Source organism: Nerophis lumbriciformis, linkage group LG34 (assembly GCF_033978685.3).
Source record: "Nerophis lumbriciformis linkage group LG34, RoL_Nlum_v2.1, whole genome shotgun sequence".
NCBI classification, from domain to species: Eukaryota; Metazoa; Chordata; class Actinopteri; order Syngnathiformes; family Syngnathidae; genus Nerophis; species Nerophis lumbriciformis.
Window position 1 is genome coordinate 21,334,174 of NC_084581.2, and position 26,396 is coordinate 21,360,569.

At 41.9% G+C, this 26,396-nt stretch overlaps 1 protein-coding gene across 11 annotated transcripts in view; it reads right to left on the reverse strand.

The window, feature by feature from the left end:
• The window catches only part of syne1a (spectrin repeat containing, nuclear envelope 1a), a 160,297-nt gene that overhangs the window by 21,923 nt on the left and 111,978 nt on the right, over nucleotides 1–26,396 (reverse strand). For 9 of the 11 annotated variants that reach the window (XM_061929703.2, XM_061929706.2, XM_061929705.2 and 6 more), the window contains 40 exons: nucleotides 21,462–21,727; nucleotides 19,961–20,126; nucleotides 19,733–19,888; nucleotides 19,438–19,590; nucleotides 19,061–19,243; nucleotides 18,847–18,984; nucleotides 18,426–18,611; nucleotides 17,703–17,825; nucleotides 17,446–17,628; nucleotides 16,840–16,983; nucleotides 15,322–15,537; nucleotides 13,651–13,791; nucleotides 12,727–12,840; nucleotides 12,485–12,646; nucleotides 12,193–12,387; nucleotides 11,938–12,111; nucleotides 10,434–10,625; nucleotides 9,893–10,024; nucleotides 9,606–9,706; nucleotides 9,388–9,538; nucleotides 9,179–9,307; nucleotides 8,935–9,108; nucleotides 7,493–7,708; nucleotides 7,226–7,327; nucleotides 6,688–6,807; nucleotides 6,374–6,574; nucleotides 6,125–6,298; nucleotides 5,912–6,043; nucleotides 3,581–3,777; nucleotides 3,367–3,499; nucleotides 3,095–3,277; nucleotides 2,607–2,756; nucleotides 2,343–2,519; nucleotides 2,122–2,277; nucleotides 1,616–1,771; nucleotides 1,363–1,533; nucleotides 1,148–1,281; nucleotides 869–1,073; nucleotides 264–446; nucleotides 40–186 (listed from right to left, as the gene is read on the reverse strand). In XM_061929703.2, coding sequence (XP_061785687.2) covers nucleotides 40–186; nucleotides 264–446; nucleotides 869–1,073; nucleotides 1,148–1,281; nucleotides 1,363–1,533; nucleotides 1,616–1,771; nucleotides 2,122–2,277; nucleotides 2,343–2,519; nucleotides 2,607–2,756; nucleotides 3,095–3,277; nucleotides 3,367–3,499; nucleotides 3,581–3,777; nucleotides 5,912–6,043; nucleotides 6,125–6,298; nucleotides 6,374–6,574; nucleotides 6,688–6,807; nucleotides 7,226–7,327; nucleotides 7,493–7,708; nucleotides 8,935–9,108; nucleotides 9,179–9,307; nucleotides 9,388–9,538; nucleotides 9,606–9,706; nucleotides 9,893–10,024; nucleotides 10,434–10,625; nucleotides 11,938–12,111; nucleotides 12,193–12,387; nucleotides 12,485–12,646; nucleotides 12,727–12,840; nucleotides 13,651–13,791; nucleotides 15,322–15,537; nucleotides 16,840–16,983; nucleotides 17,446–17,628; nucleotides 17,703–17,825; nucleotides 18,426–18,611; nucleotides 18,847–18,984; nucleotides 19,061–19,243; nucleotides 19,438–19,590; nucleotides 19,733–19,888; nucleotides 19,961–20,126; nucleotides 21,462–21,727 — 6,516 coding nt within the window. Of the gene's footprint in view, nucleotides 1–39; nucleotides 187–263; nucleotides 447–868; nucleotides 1,074–1,147; nucleotides 1,282–1,362; nucleotides 1,534–1,615; nucleotides 1,772–2,121; nucleotides 2,278–2,342; nucleotides 2,520–2,606; nucleotides 2,757–3,094; nucleotides 3,278–3,366; nucleotides 3,500–3,580; nucleotides 3,778–5,911; nucleotides 6,044–6,124; nucleotides 6,299–6,373; nucleotides 6,575–6,687; nucleotides 6,808–7,225; nucleotides 7,328–7,492; nucleotides 7,709–8,934; nucleotides 9,109–9,178; nucleotides 9,308–9,387; nucleotides 9,539–9,605; nucleotides 9,707–9,892; nucleotides 10,025–10,433; nucleotides 10,626–11,937; nucleotides 12,112–12,192; nucleotides 12,388–12,484; nucleotides 12,647–12,726; nucleotides 12,841–13,650; nucleotides 13,792–14,285; nucleotides 14,346–15,321; nucleotides 15,538–16,839; nucleotides 16,984–17,445; nucleotides 17,629–17,702; nucleotides 17,826–18,425; nucleotides 18,612–18,846; nucleotides 18,985–19,060; nucleotides 19,244–19,437; nucleotides 19,591–19,732; nucleotides 19,889–19,960; nucleotides 20,127–21,461; nucleotides 21,728–26,396 lie in introns of those variants that run through there. The other 2 variants (XM_061929708.2, XM_061929711.2) reach the window with 2 other exon arrangements.

The following is a 26,396-nucleotide window of genomic DNA, read 5'->3' on the forward strand; positions in this document are numbered from 1 at the left end:
GAAGTGCATACACATACTGTACAAATAAGTATTTATTACCTTCAGTTTTTCCATACGTGTCTGAATCTCACTAAGCGCTGGCGAGCCAAGCTGGTCAGACTCCTTCAACACTTCTGCAGCCTCAGCAGCCGTATGGACAAGCATGTCCAACTGCTCCCTGAAGCCCTCGCAGGCCCGGCATCCAGACTGGTCAACAAACAAAATGACCATCCCGACACTTACTTGATGTTTTACTGTAACTATACTACTCCTTCACTACATACCTGCAGCACCTCCTGCTGCCTGTGGAGGGCGTGCATAAGTGCTGACAGGCGATGCGTCAGCGACATGTGGTCCGACTGTAGAGCAGCAAACGAGGGGGCGTCCACTCGGGTCCTAAGTTGCTCTCCTAATGCTTGCAGCTGCTGCAGGGAACACTGTATGGATTGTTGCTCACCAATACACTCCTGCAAAACCAGTCCCATAATTGAAAGTGAGTTAGTTTATTATACACTTGATTACAAGTCACAGTCACTGTAATATTTGAATATGGCTGTGGTATGAAAAAGGCACAAACAGAAAAGCACAAGATTCCTAAATTACAGGGTCTGAGAAGAGTAATAGGGTGAGCATTCCAGGATAAATCTCCCAGCAAGTCTCCACAAGCCCAGTGGGACACTAGAGGACCCCTGTTGTGTAAATCATGAGCCTGCCTATCTCTTCTTTACATTCTTTTATTGGATTGTGTTGTGACTCTGAGGGGAATTGTAAATCACCTCACAATTTTGTCCAACAAACCCAATGAGATGCAAATTAGTTTTCAGCCTCAGATGTATGAAAACACTTTTACCCTTCAGCTAAAGCTAAGTTAAAAAATTAAAACACTCACATCGCAGTCCTTCATCCAAGAAATACTCTCCTCTTCTGTGATGTCCCTGTCAATGGCGCTCTTGAGCAGGCGGTCAGCCCGCTCCTCCTGCCTCTGCACAGCATGGGCGCAAGTACTGTACACTTCTTTATAATGCTGCCACAGTCCAAGCAAGGCCTTACTGCTCCTCAGCTGCTCTGAAATCTGCTCTAGTAAGTCGTTCCACCTGATGTAATATGATGTACGAAATGTTAGTTTGTGCTAATGTGATTCTTAAACCCAGTGTTTTTTCAACTTTACTTCATGTTGACGTCCCGTAGGGCTCTGTTGAGAGTTTCAGCCACACACGGGTGGCACTCGGTGAGGAGCTGCTGTGTTACAGAACCAAACTTGCACAAACTGCTTTCCTGCTTGTCCATTTCCTCTTGCAGGTTCTTTAAGAGTGCAATTGACAATCAATCCAGTCAATTATCATGTATGACAACTTTCACAATAATGTTGTGCATTTAACTGACCTCCAGACTTTCCACCTGCTGCTGCACAGCTTCCAGGGAACCACTAACAAGGTGTAGCCTGGATACGCAGTACCTCCCCTCCATCAGGTAGCCAACGATCTCCTCTGAAGCGCGTCTGTACAAGGTCCATTGTCCTAGCACCGACCGTAGACTCCCCTTTATCTGACTTATCTGATAGCAAATGGCAGGAAATATGTTATTTTAGCTTAGAATGAAAAGCCATCACTGATTTGTTTGAAATTAGCTCACTTACCATATGGTCCAAATGAGCCCAGGACTGGCTCAGTCCCTTGAGGGTCTCCTTAACAACAGAGCAGGCCTCTCCTTTCTTATCCTGGATGAGAGTGTTCCCTTGTTCCTCAGCCCTTTCTAGATCCTTCTCTTTGTCCTTAACCAATTCCTCTAACTCCTGAAAGATAAACAATTTATTTCAAGGAAGAAACTAAAAGCAAGAATAACACTGACCCATACTGCCACCAAGCTTTAAGACTATGCTCCAGTCTTATAGGTGGTGGTAAAGCATATTAAATGTTTGGTGACAACTGCCACAAACAGCAAGATTTATCCCCATTTGTGTATTAGCTTCATTGGCCCAACATGACCCAATGCAAGCAGACTGTAACAATGAAAAGTGAACAGAAAGTCCTTAATATGTACTTTGATCTGGATCTGCACCAAAATGCAGTGTGGCATCCATTTAAAAGTTTGCTAAAAATCAAATATGTTGTTTGTGCTTTACGGCTATGTTAGGAAACCAACCTGACAATCCTTAAGTGCATTCTGCACTGATACAACGTCCTCTATCCTGTGTTTCTTCTTTAATTTCTCCTCCTGGAGCGTCAACCATGTTTTTAAGGCCTGCACTCTGTTTTCATGCTCTAACCAACTTTCTAAAAGTCCTTCTAAATGCTGAATCTGAAAAGAAAAATAGACACAATTCAAATAGAAAGTCAGTCCAAAGGACACAAAGGACTGCTTACTTTTTCCGTAATGAGGCCTTGTAGTATCTGCCATCGTCTATTCATGGCTCCAAGGCTCTCTGCAAAGTCGGTTTTGTCACTCCGTTTTCCTTCCACGTCCTGACTGCTGATCTGCAGCACTGATTGGTTCACAAAGTCCACAGTTAGTTGCTTGCAGGTCAAGTCAATGCGGAAACCCTGTGAAAGACAATTGGGACATAATTAGAAGAGCTACAGTAGAAAGTGAGAAGTGGGAGCTGAAAGGTGTTTTCTTGTAAATTTTACCTTGTACTTCTGCAAGAAAGTTTGGACAACCTCTGAGCCCACGACTGCAGCTATTTTGTCCTGATCTTCAACTATAATGTTCTCCATGAGTGAGATCCAGCTTATCACCTCCGCTATGGCATGCCGTGATGCCAGCTTTTCCATCTGCAGCTGAGATGGACAAAAGGTGATTGGTTACAATGGTATTTTAATTCAAATAACTTTATTTGATTAGGACACTGCATATTGATTAAGATATGAGCAAAAGAATCACAGTAAATATATGCCAGAATTAGCTACACAGCTATATTCCATCTGTTGTCATAAGGCAGGCACCATTAAAACAGAAACATTTAAATACAACGTCATACATACTTACATACTTAAATAAGAGCAACTATGCACTTTCGCATGAGTACAGGACTGGTTTGTCTATATTTTTTGAAGGTTGGGTAGTTTTTAATCTGAGTTGGTATAAGACAAATAAGAAAAGCAATTTCTCCCTATACCTGATGGAGCTTTTCTTGGACAACAGGAATGCGTGTGAGCAGCTCGGCCCACTGAGTGTCGATGTGACCTAGTGCTGTTCTCAGACCAGCTGTGTCTACTCTTTTTAGTCTTAGCAGCTGGTTGCCTGTGCTCAGGACAGATGAACGAAGGGATGACTTAGCGTCCACCTCCTTAGAAAACTCCTGCAAGAAGCACAAGTGACATTCAGCGCTGTGTTTTACAATCACAGAAATAATTTTTAACTCTGATAATGGTTAATAAAGGACGCTACCAGGAAAGCACAGAGATGGTCTCTAACTGTCTCCAGTTCTTGAGGCACAGTGACTGACTGGGCTGTCCAAAACTCCAGTCTGTCCATAGCCAAACACAACCAGTGGCTCAACTCTGCAGACTCCCTTTGGTACCTGGGGCGGAAAATATTTTAAAAAAACCCTATGAAACAAGAAAATAATAAGGTACATGTCTTAACTTTGCCCAAGCCTTACCTGCTCCAGTGTTTGAGGGTGGAGTCAAGGCGGTGGAGCTCCTTGTTGACTTTGGTGGTGGATGAGAGCCAGTGTTCTCCCAGCTGTGTTAACTGGTTCTCCAAGTCTAGACAGCTGACAGACAGAAGAAGCCTCTTGCCCTCCTCCAGAACCCGATAGAGTTGGGGCTGATGCTCAGTCAGGCTGGCCTTCAGACGCTAGATGATCAAAGAAAGGATAGGTAAATAAAGACATTAAAGGGGGACTTATAATGATTTTCATCTTTTCTGACTTATAAATGTTGTTGTAATGTTCAATAATCTTGTCAAACAACGCAAAAGCGTCAAATCATAAGGTTTGCACGCATAGGGTGCCTCTGCTCGCGGGGTTTTGCAATCTGGCTACGTTGTGATGACACAATAAGGTGGACATACTTTTCTGGACATTAGGTAAAGCTATCAGCCAGAGGGGGGAAAGCTATCAGCCAGAAGGGGCGAAGTTATGTATGAGACCAACTGAGTTTGAGGAAACGATAGGATTAAGTATTAATTTCATTTATAGCGTCATGTGCATAATTACCCCAACATGTGATATGCAGTGATGTAAATACTGGCAGCTTTATTCAATTCAGCTCTGAGTTGATCAGAGAGTATGCAGGTGTACCTAATATTGTGAGCGGATAAATCTCTACAGTATATTTATGAAGTTTATTTTTTACCATCTCTGGGAAAAAATAGCAGCAAAGTTTGTTTTCAAGATATATATTTAACAGTATACATTTTCAGAAGATGAATTATGATACTTTTAGAAAGGGTGGGGTATGGTTTCATTTGCAATCTGGGAACGCCTCCACAAACGAACATCTTGCAGACAGATTCAAAAAACAAGTTACTTTAGAGCAACATTTTTGCAAAAGGCATACCAAAGCATATCCAATACATACTATCTAGACCACAAGTAAGTGTTTTAAATGTAGATAAAAACATCATAGGTCTCATATAACTGTGACACTGTTTGTCTCAAAAGATCCTCTAATCATTGTAAATAACAATATGCATGCACTTGCTTAAAGGGTCTGTTACACATTCACACAGATGCCCAGAGGGCGCTATCTTTCTAATGTATTTTATGCAGTATATCACACTTTTTTACGGCTTCAAGGGAACTCTCCTGAAGGAATCAATAAAGTACTATCTATCTATAATGACATACACTACGTACATACAAAACATAGCAAATCTATGTTGCGCACAAAATAAAACCCAAATAAAATGAAACAAAATAAACACATTATTCTGTAGGATTTTGCAATGCTACTCTGTGAGTGACAGATGATAACAAACGGCCACAACAGATAAAAGAAAGTTCGTCAACACTGTTCAATTATTGTAACATTTGTTGAGACACTCTAAGGACAACAAATATATCTTGCGCACACAATAAAGTCCAAACAAAATTAAACAAAATAAACGTAACAATTTATTCTGTAGTGACAGATGACAAAAAACGGCCACAACAGATAAAACACTGTTCAATTATTGTAACATTTGACGACAGGAGGTCCATCGATTGCTTTATTGAGCAAACCACAATACATTAGCATAAAATTACTATCCAGTTCAGCAGTCTCTCTCTCTTCTTGCCCCACTCTACCCCATCCCTCTTCTTCTCCCTCCCTCTCTCCCCCTCCGCCACTAATGTGATTACGGCAAAACATACATTTGGACAACTCCAACACCACACATAAAGTGTAAATGCCAGGTCGTTACCCTATGATGCTGCTTACACCCAGCCAATCAATGCCATTAATAGCGTGTTGTGTGCGCATGTTACTGTTTTGCTCATAGTGCAGCAGACTTAAGAGGGGTAAATGCTTTTAACTCTTATTATGGTAATATGATAATTTTTTATTTTCTACATAAACTCAGTAATTGTGAAAAATACAAACAATTTCAAAACAAAACATGTTCTGTTAAACCACTAATGGTAACAAAGGCTAGCCAATTGTGTTCTTGTTATATTTGTTGGTATCAAAATATAACTTTGAGCAAGTTGCAAACAGCCCCTTTAAATCAAAACATTCATCCATCCATCCATTTTCTACCGCTTGTCCATTTTGGGATAGCGGGGGGTGCTGGAGCCTATCTCAGCTGCACTCGGGTGGAAGGCGGGGTACACCCTGGACATGTTGCCACCTCATCGCAGGGCCACTATTATTTTAAAATCAAAAACCATTATGCTGGTACCTTAGTTTTTGTATGTAACACTTTTCACATGGTTGACAAATTAGTCTGTTTGCCTGCACATCATTTTGCGCAATTGATTGCCCATTGAGTCATGAGTGTTTCTTACCTGGTGGAGACTAATCCTCTCAAAGAGTCTCTCCTCCGTTTCCTCCACCAGGCCCACAGTGGGGATGCTGCACTCCACAGCCTCCAACTGTCTGCACAGAGCCTGGTAGTCTTCCACAAGTCTGCTCCATGACTAGTAGAGGGTAAAAATAGAATTTGTAATTAAAAATATGTTTTTATTAATTAATGCAGAACTCTTGAAGCTCATTTCCACCTCCAGTATGCCCTCCAGTTCCACCCCCCTCCTGTGGGCCTGCTTCAGGACACTGTGAGCTAAAGACATGGTCTCTTCCAGAGCCTGGCTTTCCTGCTGTGCCACCAAACCTGACACTTTAGTGTAAAAAGTCTGGGTCAGGATCATATGGCATTCAAGACTCTGGAAGAATTCCTGCAGGGAATACAAAAACATTAGTGGGTCCAAGATGGAGGTCAAAATGAGCGGGTGGAAATAACTCCAACTAACTTTGTGTTTGTCCAATAACATTTGGACCTCGACGACAGAGGCTACTGTCATCTTTTGGTCTGCAGCCATCTTGTCTTGAGCTGTGTCTACCAGATCTGTGAGGTCGCGCAGCGCAGCTTCGTACTGAGCCTTCAGCGACAAGGCTCGATTCAGGCCGCTGCGCCTGGAGCCCACCATCAGCAGAAGCTCTTCATATGCATCCTGCACATAGTCATCATCATGTCATTAAAATGTATTACCGTAAACGCTCCAATTAACGCTTCGGCCTCTTTGCGGTTTAGGTAAAACACCCCGGCTATACTTTGTTGTTTTACCTGTAATTTGAGAAGTTCCTGGTGGGAGAGTCGGTCAGATTGGGGTCCTTGAGCTTTGGTTTTCAGCTCAGTCACTCTCTGCTCAAACTCCTTCAGACTGTCCTCTACCTCTGATAATGTCTACACAAAATGCACAATGACAATTAACATAAGAGCAATATCACGCTAATTATAACCCATCCATTTTAAATGGACACAGCTGTAATCTCACTGGACACTGCATTAGGTACACCTGCACAATACGATGACATCTTTTCACCCCAAAAATAAGATAAAAGAAGCTAAATAATTAAATATGTTGGGTGTATATGGTAAACGGTAGAACTGCACGGCATCATATTCATTCTCATAAAAGTACCACTGCAAATCACAGCCACAATAATATCTATATTTTCAAATGAATAGCTCTCTAAACCATGCAGTTGTACCTAATATATTGGCTAGTGAGAATATGTGAGGAAAAGGACAGGGTGTATGCCTTTCAATTGATTATTGTACTGACAAACATTTTGATTTTTTTCTGTGGTTGGCATCGAACCTCAATCTGCTTGGCTGCAGGCCGCTCCACTGTCGCAGCCATCTTTTGTAGGAGCATGTCCTTACTCTCATTCAAAGCTGTGAATAGCATCCTGAGTTCGTTCTGGTAAAAATAGATCAAGCAAAGTTGAAATGGAAGACACACACTTACACACAAATGCACATTCATGCACACACACAGACACACACACACACACACACACACACACACACACACACACACACACAAACGCAGTTGGCATATATAATGTAAAATTGTGTAAGTTACCTGGACGTTTAAGTGCTCCTGGAGTCTGTCCCTCATGGTGTCACAGTGCTGTTCAAGGGTGGAATCTAGCAGCCCCATCCTCTCCTGCAGACCCTCCAGGGTGTCCTCCATTAAAGCTCGCTCCTCACCTCCACACAGGCGGCCTGCTCCTCCACCCAACAGGTCTCTGCACTGGTTCACCTCTCTGCTCATGTCCTTCAGATCTTTAGTTGTGTACTGCGCAGACAAACGACAGCATTACAAACTCACCTTATTCTACACCAGGGGTCCCCAAACTTTTTGACTCGTGGGCCGCATTGGGTTAAAAAAATTTGGCCGGGGGCCGGGCTGTATATGTATATATATATATATATATATATATATATATATATATATATATATATATATATATATATATACATAAATATTTCCTTTCTAATCCATTTTCTACCGCTTGTTACTCTCTGTGTCTCCTAGCCGCTCGGGCAAATCATATTGTCTAAAAATGAATTTTCCCATCGATAACGTGACAATGTTAAATGTCAAAACAGATTAAAAAGACAATGTATATATATATATATATATATATATATATATATATATATATATATATATATATATATATATATATATATATTTTTTTTTTTTAGATAATATGATTTGCCCGAGCAGCTAGGAGACACAGAGAGTAACAAGCGGTAGAAAATGGATTAGAAAGGAAAGATTTTAAAAAAAACAAAAAAAAACAAAACAAAAAAAACCAGTTTTTTTTAACTTGGGACTTCCCGTGGGCCGGATTTTGGATGCTGGGGGGCCGTAGTTTGGGGACCCCTGTTCTACACCAACCAAATATTATAAAATTATAAATAACACTTTTCTAACCTTGCCTCACTGAAAATAAATGTTTTACGGATGAGTATAGTTTGAATTTTGAATGAAAGCTATGTCAAATCGGTATTTTGTGACATGCAACTTGAACATTTAAACACTTTAATACTATAAACAAAATTATAACTAAGTAAAAAATTCAACAATATGAAATTATTTGCACCAAAACCAGCATTATTACACAACAGAAAATGTGCAACTAAAACAACCAGCTTTTGTTTTAATATTGATGTTCAGAATTCCGGGTTCACGAATGCACATCGCTCGTCATGACTGTAATTGGTGCAAAATAAGGAAATGTTATTTTGCCATTGTGGCGAGCGTTACGGCAAAACGTGTGTGCTGGGTTGGATTTGAGCATTGCTGTTGGCATGTTAAAGTCTGCAATAAAGTTTAAAAAGAGCATCAGACCTTGTTTGCATCTGTTAATAGGCTACATTATTTACAAGACATGACTTGCACAATATGTCTTTTTAGCTCCTTTGGCAGGAGGCTGAATCTGCATTAATTAAGCAATGAAATGAGGCACGGATAGCTACTTTTTTTGTGGTCTCGTCATTTTCCCTTGGTCTTACCTCGAGACTTGTGAGCTTCGACTCTGTGTCTTCGGACAGTAGCACAGGTCCGGAGAGCATATCGTTTTCAGCAGCGTCCAACCAGGTGGAGGCTGCTGACACGGCAGTATACAGCGTCTGTTGGAGTGTCGCTGCCACTGAGGAGAGCGCCAGTTTTCTGTCACTGGTCTCTGCCTGCAGGAATTCACTGGTGAATCAAAAGCCAAGTTGGAAATTATATATGGGTTAGAAATCACTGCTTTACCTCCTCAGTAATTCTTTCCAACGTCTGACTGCACGCCTCAAATAAAGCCATCGGCGAGCGAGAGTCCTGGCTGTTGGACCCCCCCCTGAACACCATGCTTGGACTAGTCAGACGGGACCGGTGGACGATCTGCACACAAGAATGACAGTAAAGAATACTTAGACACACCACATATGAAAGTTTGACACATGCATGGCGGGGGAAAGTACCGGGCTAGACTGATCCTGTTCCAATGTGTTGAGAGAGAGCTGCAGCTTGGTACTCTGATCTTTGTTCAGGTTCTCCCAGCGTTGTCTCAAGTGGTCCACGGGAGACAGGCTCTGCGTCTCCAGCAACACTCCTATAGGGAGAGACACCTCACTGCAGAAGGAAGAAAAACAGTGTATTACAAAATTATTTGTTGAAATGATTAAAATAGATGCTCTACCTATCCCCATTTGGTGTGATCTGTTGATTGTGTAAATCTTCCCCAACACTGGCTACAGACTGAAGCAACCTCCTCTGCTCAGCAACATGCTCCTGCAGCTCCTACAAGCACAAAAATAAATGAAAATGTATGTAGGTAGACAACTACAACGTATCCCACAGAATATCTTCTGCGATTTGTCATGCAATGCCATAAGTAAGTGTGTCAATTATTGAATGATCAAAAAATAGCACATAAAACTGATGTTAACGTTTGACTATATATTTCAAAGGCCAATATTCTCTTACTCTCTGGCGGAGCAGGTTGTTATGATGCTGCTGTGTGCGTGACGAACGAGCCTGGGAGAGCCAATCCTGCATGTTGGGGCTCTGCGAAAGCGTTGAGTCTGGCTCACTGTCATCCTGCTCCTGCAAAGAACCCTGGAAAAAAGCCACAGAAGTGTCAGGAAGCGGTGAATAGATGCTATTTCTAGCATGTTTATTGAAGCAAGTTCAAATGGCCACCAACTGTCATTATTAATTCAGTCCAATATTAACAGTTGTAGAATTGCCAGGAACAAAGTGGAAATATTATACAGTGGTTCGCTTTAGCACAAGTTAGCATCGCATTGTCTAAAAGGCCCTTTATGAGGCGCACAAGCTCTTCTTGTTGTTCAACAGTGGAAAACTGCATATTTATACAAGGACGTTGACCTTTTGTTTTTGTACAATGCTATCATTGATGCTGCACACAACACAATTAAAAGAGCACACAGTTGGCACACAGAAGGAGATTGAAGTGAATTCAACAGGGAAGAACTGTAAAATATGACATATGGCATCAGCTGACCTGTATGTCCACCTGTTTGTCCTGCAACATTTGCTGCAGCTCTACCAAACTTTCTTTCAGAGAGCGCAGTTTAAAAGTGAGCTGCTCCGCCTCACCCTTGGTTTCGGCCCTTCCCTCTAAAAGTAAGCTCTCGCTGTGCACCGACAGCTCGGAGAGATACGACACCTTCTGCTCGATCTCGAACAGCATGTTCTGGAGAAAAACAACATAAATGCTTCTATGAATGATTTGATTGGGGTCTATTTTTTTCAACTACACCCTCCTTCCCCATGTGAACACACTGGGAATGTTTTGTATTTACAAATAATGGAAAGAAAAGAGCAGGGTATTGTTGATTGTAGCACTTTTTTTAAACTATTCTGATATAAGGGCTCTTGGCAAAGATTGCAACATTCCCAGACAATACCAAGTGTCTCCATTGAGTTGTTCCTTTCATTTCAAGCAGCCCACTGCTTATCTATGAGACGATAGAGAACCTTGATGCCACCAAAAGCCTAAATAAGGCTTTGAAACTGAAATTACAAAATGCCCATTCTTCTTTTTCAACCAGGAACGAGGCAACATTTGCATTTAAAAAGCAGATACATCTCTCAGTCTGGCATGGAAGTGCAGAAACAGAAAATAATGTTATGGTGTTTCAAATACTGTACTTGCATTGTAATGCAACAAATCATAAAAAAAGACACTATGGTTGTTTAAATGAATACATAGACTAAGACACAGACGAAGCTCAGATGCAAAACACACACGCACATAAACATCCCATTATTATGGCAGCTAAGATAATTATGGTCCATTATAGTGCCAATGTTGTCAGAATTTGCATTTGCCTAGTCATGAGTATTTGACATTAAATCAGTGCTTCTCTCTTATTTTCTGTTACGACCCTCCTAGGAAGAAGAAATATTTTGCGCCCCTCTATTCTCCACCGTGACTATAAATTGTATAATTTGTTTAAAAAATTGTTATAACTATACATCTGCATAACATTGTGAGTTTATTAACATTAAAGGAAACAACATAAGGGCCTTTCCGCGTTTCCCACCGTGGTTACAGTGAAGCCAAGTGCTACATACACTTCGCCATATTCTAGTACGGAAAAAAAAAGCATGTTCCTCGAGGTCACACACCCTGGCATCGCACCACGGCCCCCTCACTATTTGAGAAGGACTGTATTAAATAATGACACATGATTGTGTATCTGTGGTCCCACAGATACAAAAAGTTACCTTAGAAACAGAAAGACCAGGGGAATGACAGGAATGTTAGGTGGCCCAGCGCCCATATATGGAGATAAGATCCAAACTACTCTGATCTCATTTTTTGTTCTGACTCCAATAGTGTAACGTAATGAATGAGTCAAGTGAATAACTTTGTTTTGAGGCTATATTTGGTAGTTTTAGAAGTAAAAGTAACAGTGATATAATCAGTTGATGTATTATCTAACATGTTGCATGCTGTCAACTGAATTCAGGGCCAATACAATGCAAAGCCAATGTGTCACCTGGCAGTCAATGAGCTGCTCCTCCATGTCCAAATCATCACTTTGGAGCTTAAGCACTGAGCTGAGGGTAGCACGAGTGCTGTGCAGCCAGTGGTCGAGCTCCACGGCCTCGCTGTGGTAACGCTGCAGGGCCTGCTCCTGTCGCTGCTCCTCTAGCTGCTCGCTGAGCTTCTCCTATGTGACAGAGGAAGCGGGATGGTGGTGAATACATCTGCAAGCTCATTCAAAAGAGGTTGATCACTGATGACCTCTCACCTCCAACAGCTGGCGCTTTCCAGAAGCCTTCATTTTAATGGTGGCCATTCTCTCCTCGAGCACGGTTAGGGTAGACTGCAGAGCCAGCTGGTCAGAAGCCTCGCAGTCACTGTCGTTGTCGGCCAGCTCCTCCGAGAAACATGTCTGCAGTTCACCGATCTCATCTTGCAGCATCAGTATCTCGTCCATCAGAGCCTGTAAGATGAGGAATGAGTCACTACCATAAATAAAACAATACAACAAAGCCATCTGCAGAATGCCTTAAAGAAGCATGGGTACAGCCGTCTCTTACCTGATGTGTCGCCATCTGGCTCTCTGGGCTCTTGTTGGAATCCAGGCCTTCGCTGAGTGCTGTTTCGGCAGACTCCATTTTCGTGGAAATAGACTGGAGGGACTCCTGGTAATGCTGCTGCCGCTCCAGGGCTTCATACAGACTCTTCTGTTTCTCACTTATCTAAAGACAGGGCGGTGAATCTCAAAAAGATTACTTGAATAAAGAGTTGATTTGATGCACTGCTGGTGGATCAAACGTACCACAGTCTTGAGTGTTTCCCAAGATCTCTGCAGATCATCCAGGTTAGCAGTGCTGCTCTCCATAGACGGGTCATAGAGTTCCTGCAGGGGGGCTCGATTTAGACCGCCTCCACCCTGTGGCATGAGAAGACACTGAGTATAGCGTGCACATGTTGATCTAAACTAACTATTCCATTAAACCATCCTAATCCTGCACACTCTGGGCAAGAACTCACATCTGAGTACTGTTGTTGATTTCACTTGCAGCATCTGACTAAGGTCTCATGAGCTTACTTTCCAGTCATGATACAAACCCTCATTTCAGTTGACCTATCCCTGCCATAAAGTTGTCTAAAATAATCAATTATTAGCTAGTAATTTAGTGATGAAAAAAAATTGTGCCGTAAAGAAAACCAGGCAAAATATCACAATCCTGGAGGCTGCTGAGTTAACAGATGCATATCTCATCATTACATATGAAGAGTTAATATAGTAACAGCATATTAATAAAAATCCCAGTAAAGTGATGGAACACATTTCCAGGGTTCAAAAATGTTGGATTTGATGGGAAGTGAAAAAAATTGAGTGTAGGGATGGGCATTTTATTACATTTCCTTGATCGATTAATTGGTAAAAATAACAATGCATTAATTCAATCAATTGTTATAATATTAAAATTTGTATATAATAATTATTTATTTTAACATTTTCTCATAGCTGATGTCTCATTATTTAGACACATTACTGTAGTTGAGACTGAATCAAAAACACCCCTCTGTTGGTTGCAAAAATTAAGTGCACTCCTTTTTTTTTACTGATGAATCAACAATGAATTGATTAACCCCTAACGAATGATTATTATGCCCATCCCCATTGGAAGGTGAGGATGTGAAGAGCTGTCAAGTCAAGCAGGGTTAAGCAAGTTACCAGGGGCTAAGGCAGTACCTGTTTGAGAGAAGCATCAGCGTTAGTCACAGGGGAGGGTGAGCGGCAGGCAGGGGGAGAGGAGACCTCACTGTTGGTGCCCTCCTCCCCTGACTCCTCAGTCACAGGGGAGAGGAGCGTGTGGCAGCGGCCTGCTGTCATCTAACCACAGCACATCACACCAAAAGAAGGAGGCATAGGCAGGGGGGACAGGAACACAGGAAGGGAAACAAACAGGAAAAGGGTCGGATAAAAAGAGTGAGACACCAGAAGAGAGTAAAAAAAGGAAGTGCAAGAAAAGGTTTTCAAATCAAAGTGGGAGTGCAGGTTAAGCAGGTTGTTGCGGGCACATTGTTTAATAATTGTGTGCACGTTGCAATCAAAGTCCATCCCATCATGTTGTGTCCTACTATTGCAGTAAAAACACACCAGTCACTGAATGTGTACATAATGTTGTCTCCATGTACACTTCCTGTATTCATCAATATGCTTGTAATATGATATTAGCACACAATCTCAGGCCTATTAGTCGAAGATAGTTTTCGATAATTCTCTTTTAAGTACTAGGAACTAGAAAAATAATGTTTAGAAATGAAAGATGCCTCTAAGAGCCAACATATTGAAACAATACACACTCAAATTATGGCATTAGCTACCCGAAAAAGTGTCCCAGTTGTCTGTGAGCCTGCTTGCCTGCATGAGCAGAGAGACAGTGTTGAAACATGAGCCAAATCCTACTGTGCTGCTTTTTGGCACTTTACGCACAACTTGGCTAAAGTCACTCAGCACCTTGTTAAAAATTTGCTTTCCCGGGTTTTATGATGCAATGCAGTGCAATGGAGGACAAAAATAAGTCAGTTCTGCAGGCGCACAGTCACTAGGTCAAAGTCAGACGATCCTCCATGCTGGCACTTAAACACACACACACGCTGTGATATCCTGTTTCCAGGCCTGCTGATGGGCCAACAACACAACAAGCAGCAAACACAGTGACATGACGATGGAATCTAAGTCGGACAAAATAATTTCAGATGTGCAAACACACCAGGATAATAAATGACAAAGCCAAAAAAAAGTAAAGCAGCGCACCGCCAGGAAGCATGGAAGATATGAACTACAATGAAAATAATTCTAAAGAACAAGAAAAAAAAGAAAGAATTAACGAATATGCTGTCCCTACAGTATACACACCTGAAGCCCATCTTAAACCAAAAAGAATACATCAAAATATGACTATACAATTTAATTCACCTAAGTTGTTTTTTGAATTATCACAAAATATACATTTTGTGTCAAAATTTGAGAAAAACACACAAATAAGATTATTGTTGTCGAAAAGCTTGCATGCCAAAATTCAACAAATATAAAGCGGATCAAACTAAATAAAAATGAATAAATATAACATTAAAATGTGATTTCTTAACTGTCTATGCTTGTCATTGTGCTTTTCACTGGGCTGTAGCATCGTAAACTAATAATACACAAAAAAAGTTAAAGTGGTCTTTGGCCAAAGGTATGTTTGTTGGCAGTTTTGATATACTTTTGGACCAAAAAAAACAGTTAAAACAATAAAGACATAAGCATTTGCATTTGCTGGTGTTCCATTCAAATCCTACGGTGGCCTAAGACTTTAGCACAGAACTGTATGTTTACTTCTTTGGGATACACACTATGAGGGGCTCAGCCACTCACCATGACGACAGAGGGGTGTGCAGGAAGCTGTTTGTCGCTGGCTCCGACACTAGGCAGCTCCTCATCGCTCAGCTCGTCCACGCCGTCCAAGAGACTGTCCACCTCGCTGACGGTCAGTAGCATGGTGGCGTGTTTGGCCTTCACCGTCAGCATCTTGCACTTGGAGTGGAGCGATGCGATCTGCTCCTGGTAGCCACGGATCTTCTGGGCTAGCTCCTGTCAAAACATAGCCCCCACGTAAACACACAACGGAAGAGAACCCCCCCACAGGTCAGAGAGGGTGGTTCAGTCCACAATGGATGAGCAGTAGTTCCTGGTTAACAGAAAGGGTCTCGCTGAGTTGGCTCCACGTTGAATGAGGCGTTGGTATGCGAGAAAAAAACGGAGCATTGTCTTCTCTGCTTAGCCTCTCTCTTGCTTGTGGCTTCACACAGTTAGTGGAAAGAAAGAGAATAGCTCTGCCTCCCTCTCCCTATTCCTCTTGCTCTCTTTCTCCTCTGTATCACTGAGCGAATCAGAGAATGGAGCAGGCGGTGACTCAGAGTCACGATCAGGCCAACAGGAAGGATGTTTTCTTGAGAGAAAAGAGACTCTTGCAAAGATTTTTTTTTAAATTCCTTAGACCCTCCCTCTCTTCCACATAGGCAAAAGTACAAGGAAAAAACAGGAAGTGATGTCACTAAGTATACCCCTCCTCTTCGCTTCCCTTTTGCCCCAATCATCTGGGCAGATTCCTTAACAAAAGAGAGCAGCAAGGCGAGAGGGAGTGTTCGGAAGAGTGACATAGATGGTGTCAGATTTCAGCTATGGTATGAGCCTCCTCCTCCTGTTCCTCCACTCTGAGTGCCGCAGATGGTCAATGCACATATAATCAGGTCATGTGACTAACTAGGCCAACGGAGTAGTGGCTACGCGCTCAGCTTAAGAGGCCCGTGCAGACATCAACGCTCTGTAGTGATGGAATAAATGAGGCAGGAGCAGGCTGAAAATAGTATGAAATATAATAACATGCTTCCAGGGAATTTAGTCCCTTTGCTTCAGTTTGTAAAACACATACACTGCACTCTGCCGCTTTAAAGTTGGTGATAACATACTGCAGGTGAATGGAACCATGCACACTGTATCAGACAGGATTATGTACATTAGATAAAGTGTGGGCTGCTTATAAAGGCACAGAACAACTTTTTTAAAGTCACTGCCTGCAGAGCGTTATGTGAGGAGAGCGCATGCATCCTCAATGCAATGTTGCAACTGTGATCTTATACTTATGCAGTGTATTTCCTGTCCCTACATTTTGATAGAGTAGTGCAGGAAATGTGTAATCCTTCAACTTCCTCTGCTCTTTGAGGTCTATCTGTCACCAACTGAAAATCAACAACATTAACAATGCTCAGTTTTGAGAGGCGTTACTTTGACAATATTACTGTATCCTAATATTACTGTATCCTAAGGAGAGCTGTTTCTAATAATTCCATGCATTTGTATATACAGTACACATCAACAAGAGCAAGGCCTCACCTCATGGTGCTGTATCTGAGCCTGAAGCTCCTGAATGTTGCTGGTGCACACAGGTCGGTCCTGAATTATGTGGTGGGCTTCTTCTATCAACCGCTGCAGGTTCCTCACCTCCACTTGATATTGCTCATACTGCACCACAGCCTCCTGGCAAACACATGGCATTGAATAGTGAGATAGTATTTTTGTTAAGTTGTTTATCCTTTAGATCGTCTCCGTGGACACATCCTTAAGTGACTAATCTTTGCTACAATGAGCTTAAAAGCAAATCAGCCCAGAACCAGAGGATTTGAGGGTAATACCAGTCTGAAGGGGCTTGAAAACAAACCCAGATATTCATGAAAAGGCCTGTTTGGACACGGAAACTTAATTCAAGACATAACAACGATGTAAACCAAAGGTGTTCAAAGTGGAAAAAGTTTGGATGTCCCCGGTTTACACTATAGACAATATTTTCCGTAGAATTTGACAAATAGTTGAGACACCCTAACCGAACCATTAATACTGACTGATATTATGACCAATTAAGAGGTTAAAGAGACATTTTAGATTGTGTATTTCACTCCAAACGCAGCCATAAATGCAACGTGAAGACTGACTGCCCCTTACCTGCAAGATATTGCACTGCTGAATGGTTGTATGCTGCAGCTGGCTGGTTTCTTGCTGCAGGCTTTGTGCTGTGCGGCACACAGGAAGTCCTGCTACTACTTCTTCCGGAAGCCGGAGGGCACTCTGACACTGCTGTACAGCCGCCGCCTGCCGCTTGAAGCCATCCATCTCAGCCAACAAACGCTTAAGGGAATAATTGGAGAGAAGTGTGTATCAAACAAAACAAGTGTGTTGGAACTGCTGTGTGCTGGCTTTACTTGTCGCTGTGTGAGCTGCTCTCTCAGACTGAGCTTGTTGAGATCCGGGGAGGCCAGCATAACATGGATCTGGTCCACTGCAGCGTGGAGGCTCTTCACCTCAGCTTCTAGACGCAACATGTCCTGAGAAAAGATATGGAGCTTAAGTTATCTGAAAAGCTAATAGGGCCAACATATTTAGTGAGAGAAATAAGTAGTGCAGTGAATAGCTTTTTGTTTATAAAACATAACCTCTGGTCTTAAACAGATGCTACTCTGTTTCAGGAGGGTCACATGAGTGGATGCCAACAAACTACTTATCGGTGTGAACATTCAAGAGTGATCATAAAAAAGGACCATGTTGGACCAGGACCAGATTGACCCTGTTTGTAGAGTGATGGGCACATCAAACTAAATATATAAATTGATGTGATTGAATGATGCATCCATCATTAAGATGCAAACCTGTGAGGGAAATGTTTATGTCTGCAGTGTCTCTACAATGCAATTATGCCAGAAGGAAACTGTCAGTTGTATGAAAGATTAGTGCTATGGGGTTCAACAGATTCTACTATATCATGATGAGTGTAGTACATGCTATGACCATAGGATGGCAATGTTGGCATTTAGCTCTGAAAGCACTGCATGTACATTTTTTCTGCTATTTTAAATATAATCTACCATAAAATAGTTTTAAAAGTATTAGTGGAACATGAATCAATTTAATTGTTCTCTTCAGTTTACCTTGGCCGCATCCTGTAAACTCTGCAGCCGAGTCTTGGCTGAGAGGTGAAGCTCCTCGGTGCGCCTGCCGAGGTGTTTTACCTGCTGGCTCCACCCTTTAGTCATCAACACTTCCCCTAACTGCGTCTCCCTCTCTGCCATGGCTTCCAAGTCACCATGGAGACCTCGACACTCCCGCAGCAACGCCTGTCAACACAAGAGCATTAATTACGAGGAGGAAAAAAAATACAAAAAAAGGGGGAGGAGTCTTTCGAGTTGTCAAATGATACTAATTAAGGAGCGGCCAACACACTGATCAGTCTGACATTCAGCTGAAAATGAGAGTAAGGGACTCTAATTGGCTGCACGTTTGTGAGATTTTATGAGCGGTAGAAAATGGATAGATGGATGGTATAAACACAGGATACATGTAAAGACTCACCTGATATGCTCTGATTTGCTCTTGTAGCTGAGATATTTGGCTCCAGATGATGTTGCCCGTCATCAGAGTCTCCGCTTTTTCAATCCAACTCAAAATACATTCCTTCATATTGTGATATTCCTGCATTTGCTTCTCTGCCTGATCGGTTTAGAAAGACAACATTGAAAGGGTTTCCAACATTCATAATAGCCCTGAAGGAACTTAAAGTGCTTACCTTCTTCAGTTTGTTGCTTCTGTCCTGGACCCGCAGTGTGGCATGGCGCTGCACTTGGGCCATTTTGGCCACGGCATCGCCCAGCTGCTTGCACAGCAGAGGGTTGTGCTCACTGAACTCCTGTACGGCTGCCGCTAACTCAGCAAGAGTGTGAGCGCAGCAATCACACTCTTCCCGAAGAGTCTGACGACGAAACATATTGCAAAAAAACACGTTAGAGAGGCTACAATAAGCTTGGGTCACTTATGAGAGCAGTGAATCCACTGTGTGTCATTCCAACTTTCAAACACTAATTAACCATAGCATCTGCCCAATGAATAAGTATTTGACCTGGGGTTAATTGTTTGCTCATTTTTCAAATCAGTCAATTTGATTACCCTGGTCTCCTCTTTGGCCTCCTCCAGGTTAGCTCCCTTGTTTTCAAATCTCGACGAGATGTTTCTCAGCTTGGCCTCCATTTCCTGCAGTCTGGAGCTGAAGTCCTCTTTCACGTCTCGGGTCTGCTGCACCTCACGTTCTCTAGCCTGGACCTGGACCCCAGGGCACAAAGACGAATGTCTTGAGTGAATTATCAAAGCTAAGGTAGACTGTTTTATTGGTTAACATATTTTTACAATTGGATTACTATTTAGAATGTTAAATGCTAACTAGCTAGGTGTAGCGAGTCTTTACCTGGTCCTCAGCAGAGCCCAGAGCCAGAGCCACCTCAGCCAGCTGCATGCTGAGCTCCGACGGCATCCCCGCCTGGCGGTCCTGGTACTTGGTTTGCTGCAGCTCTGTCATGCGCTCCACGCTCTGGCGGCGGCTGATGACCTCTCCGTGTGCAGTCTGGGGTAGAAACACTTTTGACGCTTGTGGATTTTTGCCTCTACAGTGTGCACGTTATGTCGTTAACAGTACCTCCAGCTCTTGCAACAAAGTCTCCAGGTCTGCTGTGGGACTCAAGAGCAAGCCCCGAGTGTCTTGAATCCAACCTTTGACCAAGCCCAGCTCCTTCTCAACATCCTCTCGCTCCCTCAACTCCTGGTGCACTTGAGCCCTGCTAGAACGGACCAATAACACTAAACTAGAATAAACAAAAAAGGGAAAAAATTAAGAGTTAATAGTGGAAAGAATACTTTAGTTGTACCTGGGGAACTGCCCTTTTTTGGAATTTTGCCTACCATTCACATCCTTTATGTAAGACAAAAACACATATGTTTTCCTTTTTTAATGCATTTTAACTAGTAAATAAATGCGAGCAAGTCCGCTTACAATGGAGTCAATGTGAGTATCTTTATTCTGCCCATAAAGCTCTTAAAAAAAATCTGAACAATTCCATCAAAGTCTTATATACACACTGTAAGTTTATGTAATCTAGTAACAGGCACATTCATAATAACATGTAATATTTACGTATTTTGCTCATTTTAAGCATACAGCAGCACATTCATTTTATAGATGCATCACGTTTGCTTTTTCCTCCAACTACAACATTGAGTACAACTCATGCAGACATTATGAGAGACAACAAACATAATAAAACATCACTTACTGTACAATGTCTGCTCTCACTGGGTTGTTGACTGTTAGGATGTTGATATATTCCCGTTGAGATGATGAATGACTCATAATCCTTGCGAAGGGTTTAAAAAAAAAGTGGGTGCAAACCAGCATCTTTAGTGTGTCTTTCTCACCATCTACAGGTCTAAATTGGCTGTCAAGGTTGAACAACTTCTCAGTTTATGTCCACATTATTTTACTATCAAGGTGAGAGGTATTATTTATAATCTAGAATAATTTTCATCAGCTCAGAAGCGAGAAAGCAGCTCTCCACCTGATGATATCAATATAGCAGCATAAGAAAGTTGCCTCTCTATGATCAATGTAGGTCCTTAACGTTAGTGCTTAAAATAACAATATTGATAATACTTGGTTAATATTCAGGTCGCGAAATGTAAATGGAGTATTGTTGGAAGTTTTTGGATGTTTATTTAGTTGGTTTTATGGTCGGTGATGTCATGGCTGCCATTGGCGCCATTGTAAGCGGACTTTTCCCATCCATCCATTTTCTACCGCTTGTCCCTTTTTTGGGGAGCGGCGGGGGGGGGTGCTAGAGCCTATCTCAGCTGCAATCGGGCAGAAGGCGGGGTACAACCTGGACAAGTCGCCACCTCATCGCAGGGCCAACACAGATAGACAGACAACATTCACACTCACATTCACACACTAGGGCCAATTTAGTGTTGCCAATCAACCTATCCCCAGGTGCATGTTATTTATGTTTATTTACGCCTTTGAATACATTTTTAAAAATACATACATGTTCTTGTCCCTCATAAGGATTGTGAATTATAGGCAACATTCCAAAAAAAGTGTAGTTCCCCTTTAAGTTATACAAATATGGCAAAGCATCACCCACCTGTCATACTGGCCCTGCATGTTTTTGATATCTTGAAGGCACTGTGTTTCCTGATGGCCATTCTCTGTTTCCTCCTCATCTCCTCTGAGGCTGCGGATGTGTTGCCCCAGCAGAGCCAGGATGGACTGCTCTCTCTCCACCTCCACACTAAAGGAGTCGTGGTAATCCAGGAGGCTCTGGAGTGCCGCCCTAGTGGCGGTCTTCTCGACCGTGCTGTCTGGAATGCGGCTGTGGAGGTCCGCAGACACCGAGCGCACCTTTTCCATCTGAGGAACAAAAATTAGGATATTTTTTCATTGATATGTATGCAAATAAGCTACTGTTGTTTGCATGAATTTAACTTAAGTATGAGCCGATTGGGCACGGATCAGTAGCAGACCATTTTCTTGAAAAAGTATATGATCGCCATTGCCAATTAAAGGTAAACTGCACTTTTTTGGGGAATTTTGCCAGTCCTTCACAATACCTATCTAGGACATTGTGTTTTTGTTTTTTTATGCATTCTAACTCGTAAATAAACATACATGAAAGCCAACTAACTATGGAGTCAATGGGAGATGCTCTCTTCTGCCTATAAAGCGCTCTAAAAACATCCAAACACCTCTATCATTGTTTTACCTACATGCTGTAAGTATATATGTAATATAGTAACAGGCATATTCATAATAACATGCACTATTTACGTATTTTGCTCATTTTAAGCATACGGTGGTGCATTAATTTCATAGACGCATCACAACATTCGCTTTTTCTTCAACAATACCTACTATAATCATGACAAACTTCATTAGAGGCAACAAACATAATAAAATAATCCTTTACTGTACAATGTCTGCTCTCACTAGGATGTCGACTGGATGGTCATATAATACCATTTAAAAGAAAAATGATAATCCACACAAAGGGTTAAAAAAGAGGCCGGTGTCCTCTGCCACACACAAGCGTCTTTTCGTGTATTTTATCCCCATTTCTAGGCATAAGTTGAATGTCACAGATGACCAACTTCTCGGGTTATTAGCACAACCTTTTATCCAGATGAGAGGCATCATTAATTAAAATGTAGAAATAACTTTCCCCAACTCAGAAGCGAATGAGATACAGCAGCTCAGCATGCACAATTAGTAGGCTCTCTGTAAAACAGCACAGCTAAAAATAGTTTGTCTGCGTAAACGCTTATAATAACAATTGTGCTAATATTTGGTTTATATTCCGGTCACAATATGTAACGGGAGTATTGTTGGCGGTTTTTGGATGCATTTTTCGAGTGATTTAGATGCAGAATGGATTATTCCCATTAGCTATATTGCTAGCCACCGAAAACAAGTCTATTATTACAACTTAGAATGAAAAAAAAAAACATCCAATCCAATCCACTTTATTTATATAGCACATTTAAACAACAAAATGTTTCCAAAGTGCTGCACAACAATATTAAACACAATTAAAAACAATATAAAATAAATATGATTAAAAACAATTTCAAAGGGTAAAACCAATTAAAACAGTAAATAGAAAGCAAAAAGCAAAATTTTAAAAACACAGAGGACAACAGAGGACCACACAACTCACGTAGTGTTAAAAGCCAGAGAATAAAAGTGGGTCTTAAGACGAGACTTAAAACACTCCACTGTGGGAGCAGTTCGAACATGGAGGGGCAGAGTGTTCCAGAGCTTAGGGCCGACCACAGAGAAGGCCCTGTCTCCCCTGGTTTTAAGTCTCGTCTTGGACACCACGAGCTGGAGCTGGCTCTCGGACCTCAGAGCGCGCGCAGGATTGTAAGTTTGGATGAGGTCCGAGATATACTGAGGTGCCAGTCCATGTAAAGCTTTAAAAACAAACAGCAAGGTTTTAAAATCAATTCTAAAATGAACAGGGAGCCAGTGCAAACTCTCAAGGATTGGGGTTATATGCTGGCGTCTCCTGGCCCCTGTTAAAAGTCGTGCTGCCGCATTCTGGACTAACTGCAACCGGGAGAGAGCTTTTTGGCTAATGCCAGCATAAAGTGCATTGCAGTAGTAACATGTGTGTTCTTGTCTTACACAGGGATTGTGAATAGCCAATATTCCAAATCAACTGCAGTTCCTCTTTAAGGCTTTTAAATACCGATCAAAAACGCCAATCCCCCCTGACAAATAACATTGTATTAATTTTTAGTTCCCCGACTGACAAGCTAACAGCTAATTGTGTATCTTCATATACAAAAAGGAGCCGCTCTAAGTTAATAATAATCACTTCCCTTAAGGCAAATGAACTGCATTTCTTTAATATCTTTGATATCATTATCAAGTATTATGACAAGGTTCAACATTTTACACACAGAGAACAAGCATGTGCAGGCATGCTACTGGCTAATCCAGCCACTAAAATAGCTACAAACAACAGAAGAAATAAGTGCTTAGTAAAGTTTAGGAAGTGTAGATGGAACCATGTTGCAGCAGGAAGTAAGCAGCTATTAAGAGGAAATTATCAAGTAGAATAATAAGTAGGTGGAGGATAATATAACAACAACTGTATAATAGACTGTATTTATACAAACCCCGTTTCCATATGAGTTGGGAAATTGTGTTAGATGTAAATATAAACGGAATACAATGATTTGCAAATCCTTTTCAACCCATATTCAATTGAATGCACTACAAATACAAGATATCTGATGTTCAAACTCCATCCATCCATTTTCTACCGCTTATTCCCTTTTGGGGTCGCGGGGGGCGCTGGAGCCTATCTCAGCTACAATCGGGCGGAAGGCGGGGTACACCCTGGACAAGTCGCCACCTCATCGCAGGGCCAACACAGATAGACAGACAACATTCACACTCACATTCACACACTAGGGCCAATTTAGTGTTGCCAATCAACCTATCCCCAGGTGCATGTCTTTGGAGGTGGGAGGAAGCCGGAGTACCCGGAGGGAACCCACGCAGTCACGGGGAGAACATGCAAACTCCACACAGAAAGATCCCGAGCCCGGAATTGAACCCAAGACTACTCAGGACCTTCGTATTGTGAGGCAGATGCACTAACCCCTGGTCCACCGTGCTGCCGATGTTCAAACTGATAAACTTTATTTTTTTTTGCAAATAATAATTAACTTAGAATTTCATGGCTGCAACACGTGCCAAAGTAGTTGGGAAAAGGCATGTTCACCACTGTGTTACATGGCCTGTCCTTTTAACAACACTTAGTAAACGTTTGGGAACTGAGGAGACACATTTTTTAAGCTTCTCAGGTGGAATTCTTTCCCATTCTTGCTTGATGTACAGCTTAAGTTGTTCAACAGTCCGGGGGTCTCCGTTGTGGTATTTTAGGCTTCATAATGCGCCACACATTTTCAATGGGAAACAGGTCTGGACTACAGGCAGGCCAGTCTAGTACCCGCACTCTTTTACTATGAAGCCACGTTGATGTAAAAGCCGGCTTGGCATTGTCTTGCTGAAATAAGCAGGGGCATCCATGGTAACGTTGCTTGGATGGCAACATATGTTGCTCCAAAACCTGTATGTACCTTTCAGCATTAATGGCGCCTTCACAGATGTGTAAATTACCCATGCCTTGGGCACTCATACACCCCCATACCATCACAGATGCTGGCTTTTCAACTTTGCGCCTATAACAATCCGGATGGTTATTTTCCTCTTTGGTCCGGAGGACACGACGTCCAGTTTCCAAAAACAATTTGAAATGTGGACTCGTCAGACCACAGAACACTTTTCCACTTTGTATCAGTCCATCTTAGATGAGCTCAGGCCCAGCGAAGCCGACGGCGTTTCTGGGTGTTGTTGATAAACGGTTTTCGCCTTGCATAGGAGAGTTTTAACTTGCACTTACAGATGTAGCGACCAACTGTAGTTACTGACAGTGGGTTTCTAAAGTGTTCCTGAGCCCATGTGGTGATATCCTTTACACACTGATGTCGCTTGTTGATGTAGTACAGCCTGAGGGATCGAAGGTCACAGGCTTAGCTGCTTACGTGCAGTGATTTCTCCAGATTCTTGATGATATTACGGACCGTAGATGGTGAAATCCCTAAATTCCTTGCAATAGCTGGTTGAGAAAGGTTTTTCTTAAACTGTTCAACAATTTGCTCACGCATTTGTTGACAAAGTGGTGACCCTCGCGCCATCCTTGTTTGTGAATGACTGAGCATTTCATGGAATCTACTTTTAAACCCAATCATGGCACCCACCTGTTCCCAATTTGCCTGTTCACCTGTGGGATGTTCCAAATAAGTGTTTGATGAGCATTCCTCAACTTTATCAGTATTTATTGCCACCTTTCCCAACTTCTTTGTCACATGTTGCTGGCATCAAATTCTAAAGTTAATGATTATTTGCAAAAAAAAAAAATGTTTATCAGTTTGAACATCAAATATGTTGTCTTTGTAGCATATTCAACTGAATATGGGTTGAAAATGATTTGCAAATCATTGTATTCCGTTTATATTTACATCTAACACAATTTCCCAACTCATATGGAAACGGGGTTTGTATATTCATTGAAAAACGTACAGTTAATACATGTAATCGGTATTGGTATTGGTATTGGCTGATCTCACTCATAGCTGATCGTTATTTGAACCGGCAGCATAAATCCCTGATTGGCGCATCCCTAATTTAACTATTAACAGAACGTGTATATTTCATTGGAAAAAGAAAAATGAGGTCAAACTGCAGGGAACTACACTATTATCGTCATCATCATCCCTAAAACAAAGAGCCCAAAGAAAAGCAGTGTACAACTGAATATAACCCCTTTTCCACTGGTGGGAATTCTTCAAAACTGACTTGCTCACACTCGAAATAGCGCGGGAAAAAGGCTGCATGACAACATTTTGGCAGAGAGAAACAACTGCCCTGAAGCCTGGAGTAAGATCCCAGACCTCCGACTAGTTTTGAGTTAGACCAATATCTGCAGAAAAATTAACAGTTTAACAAA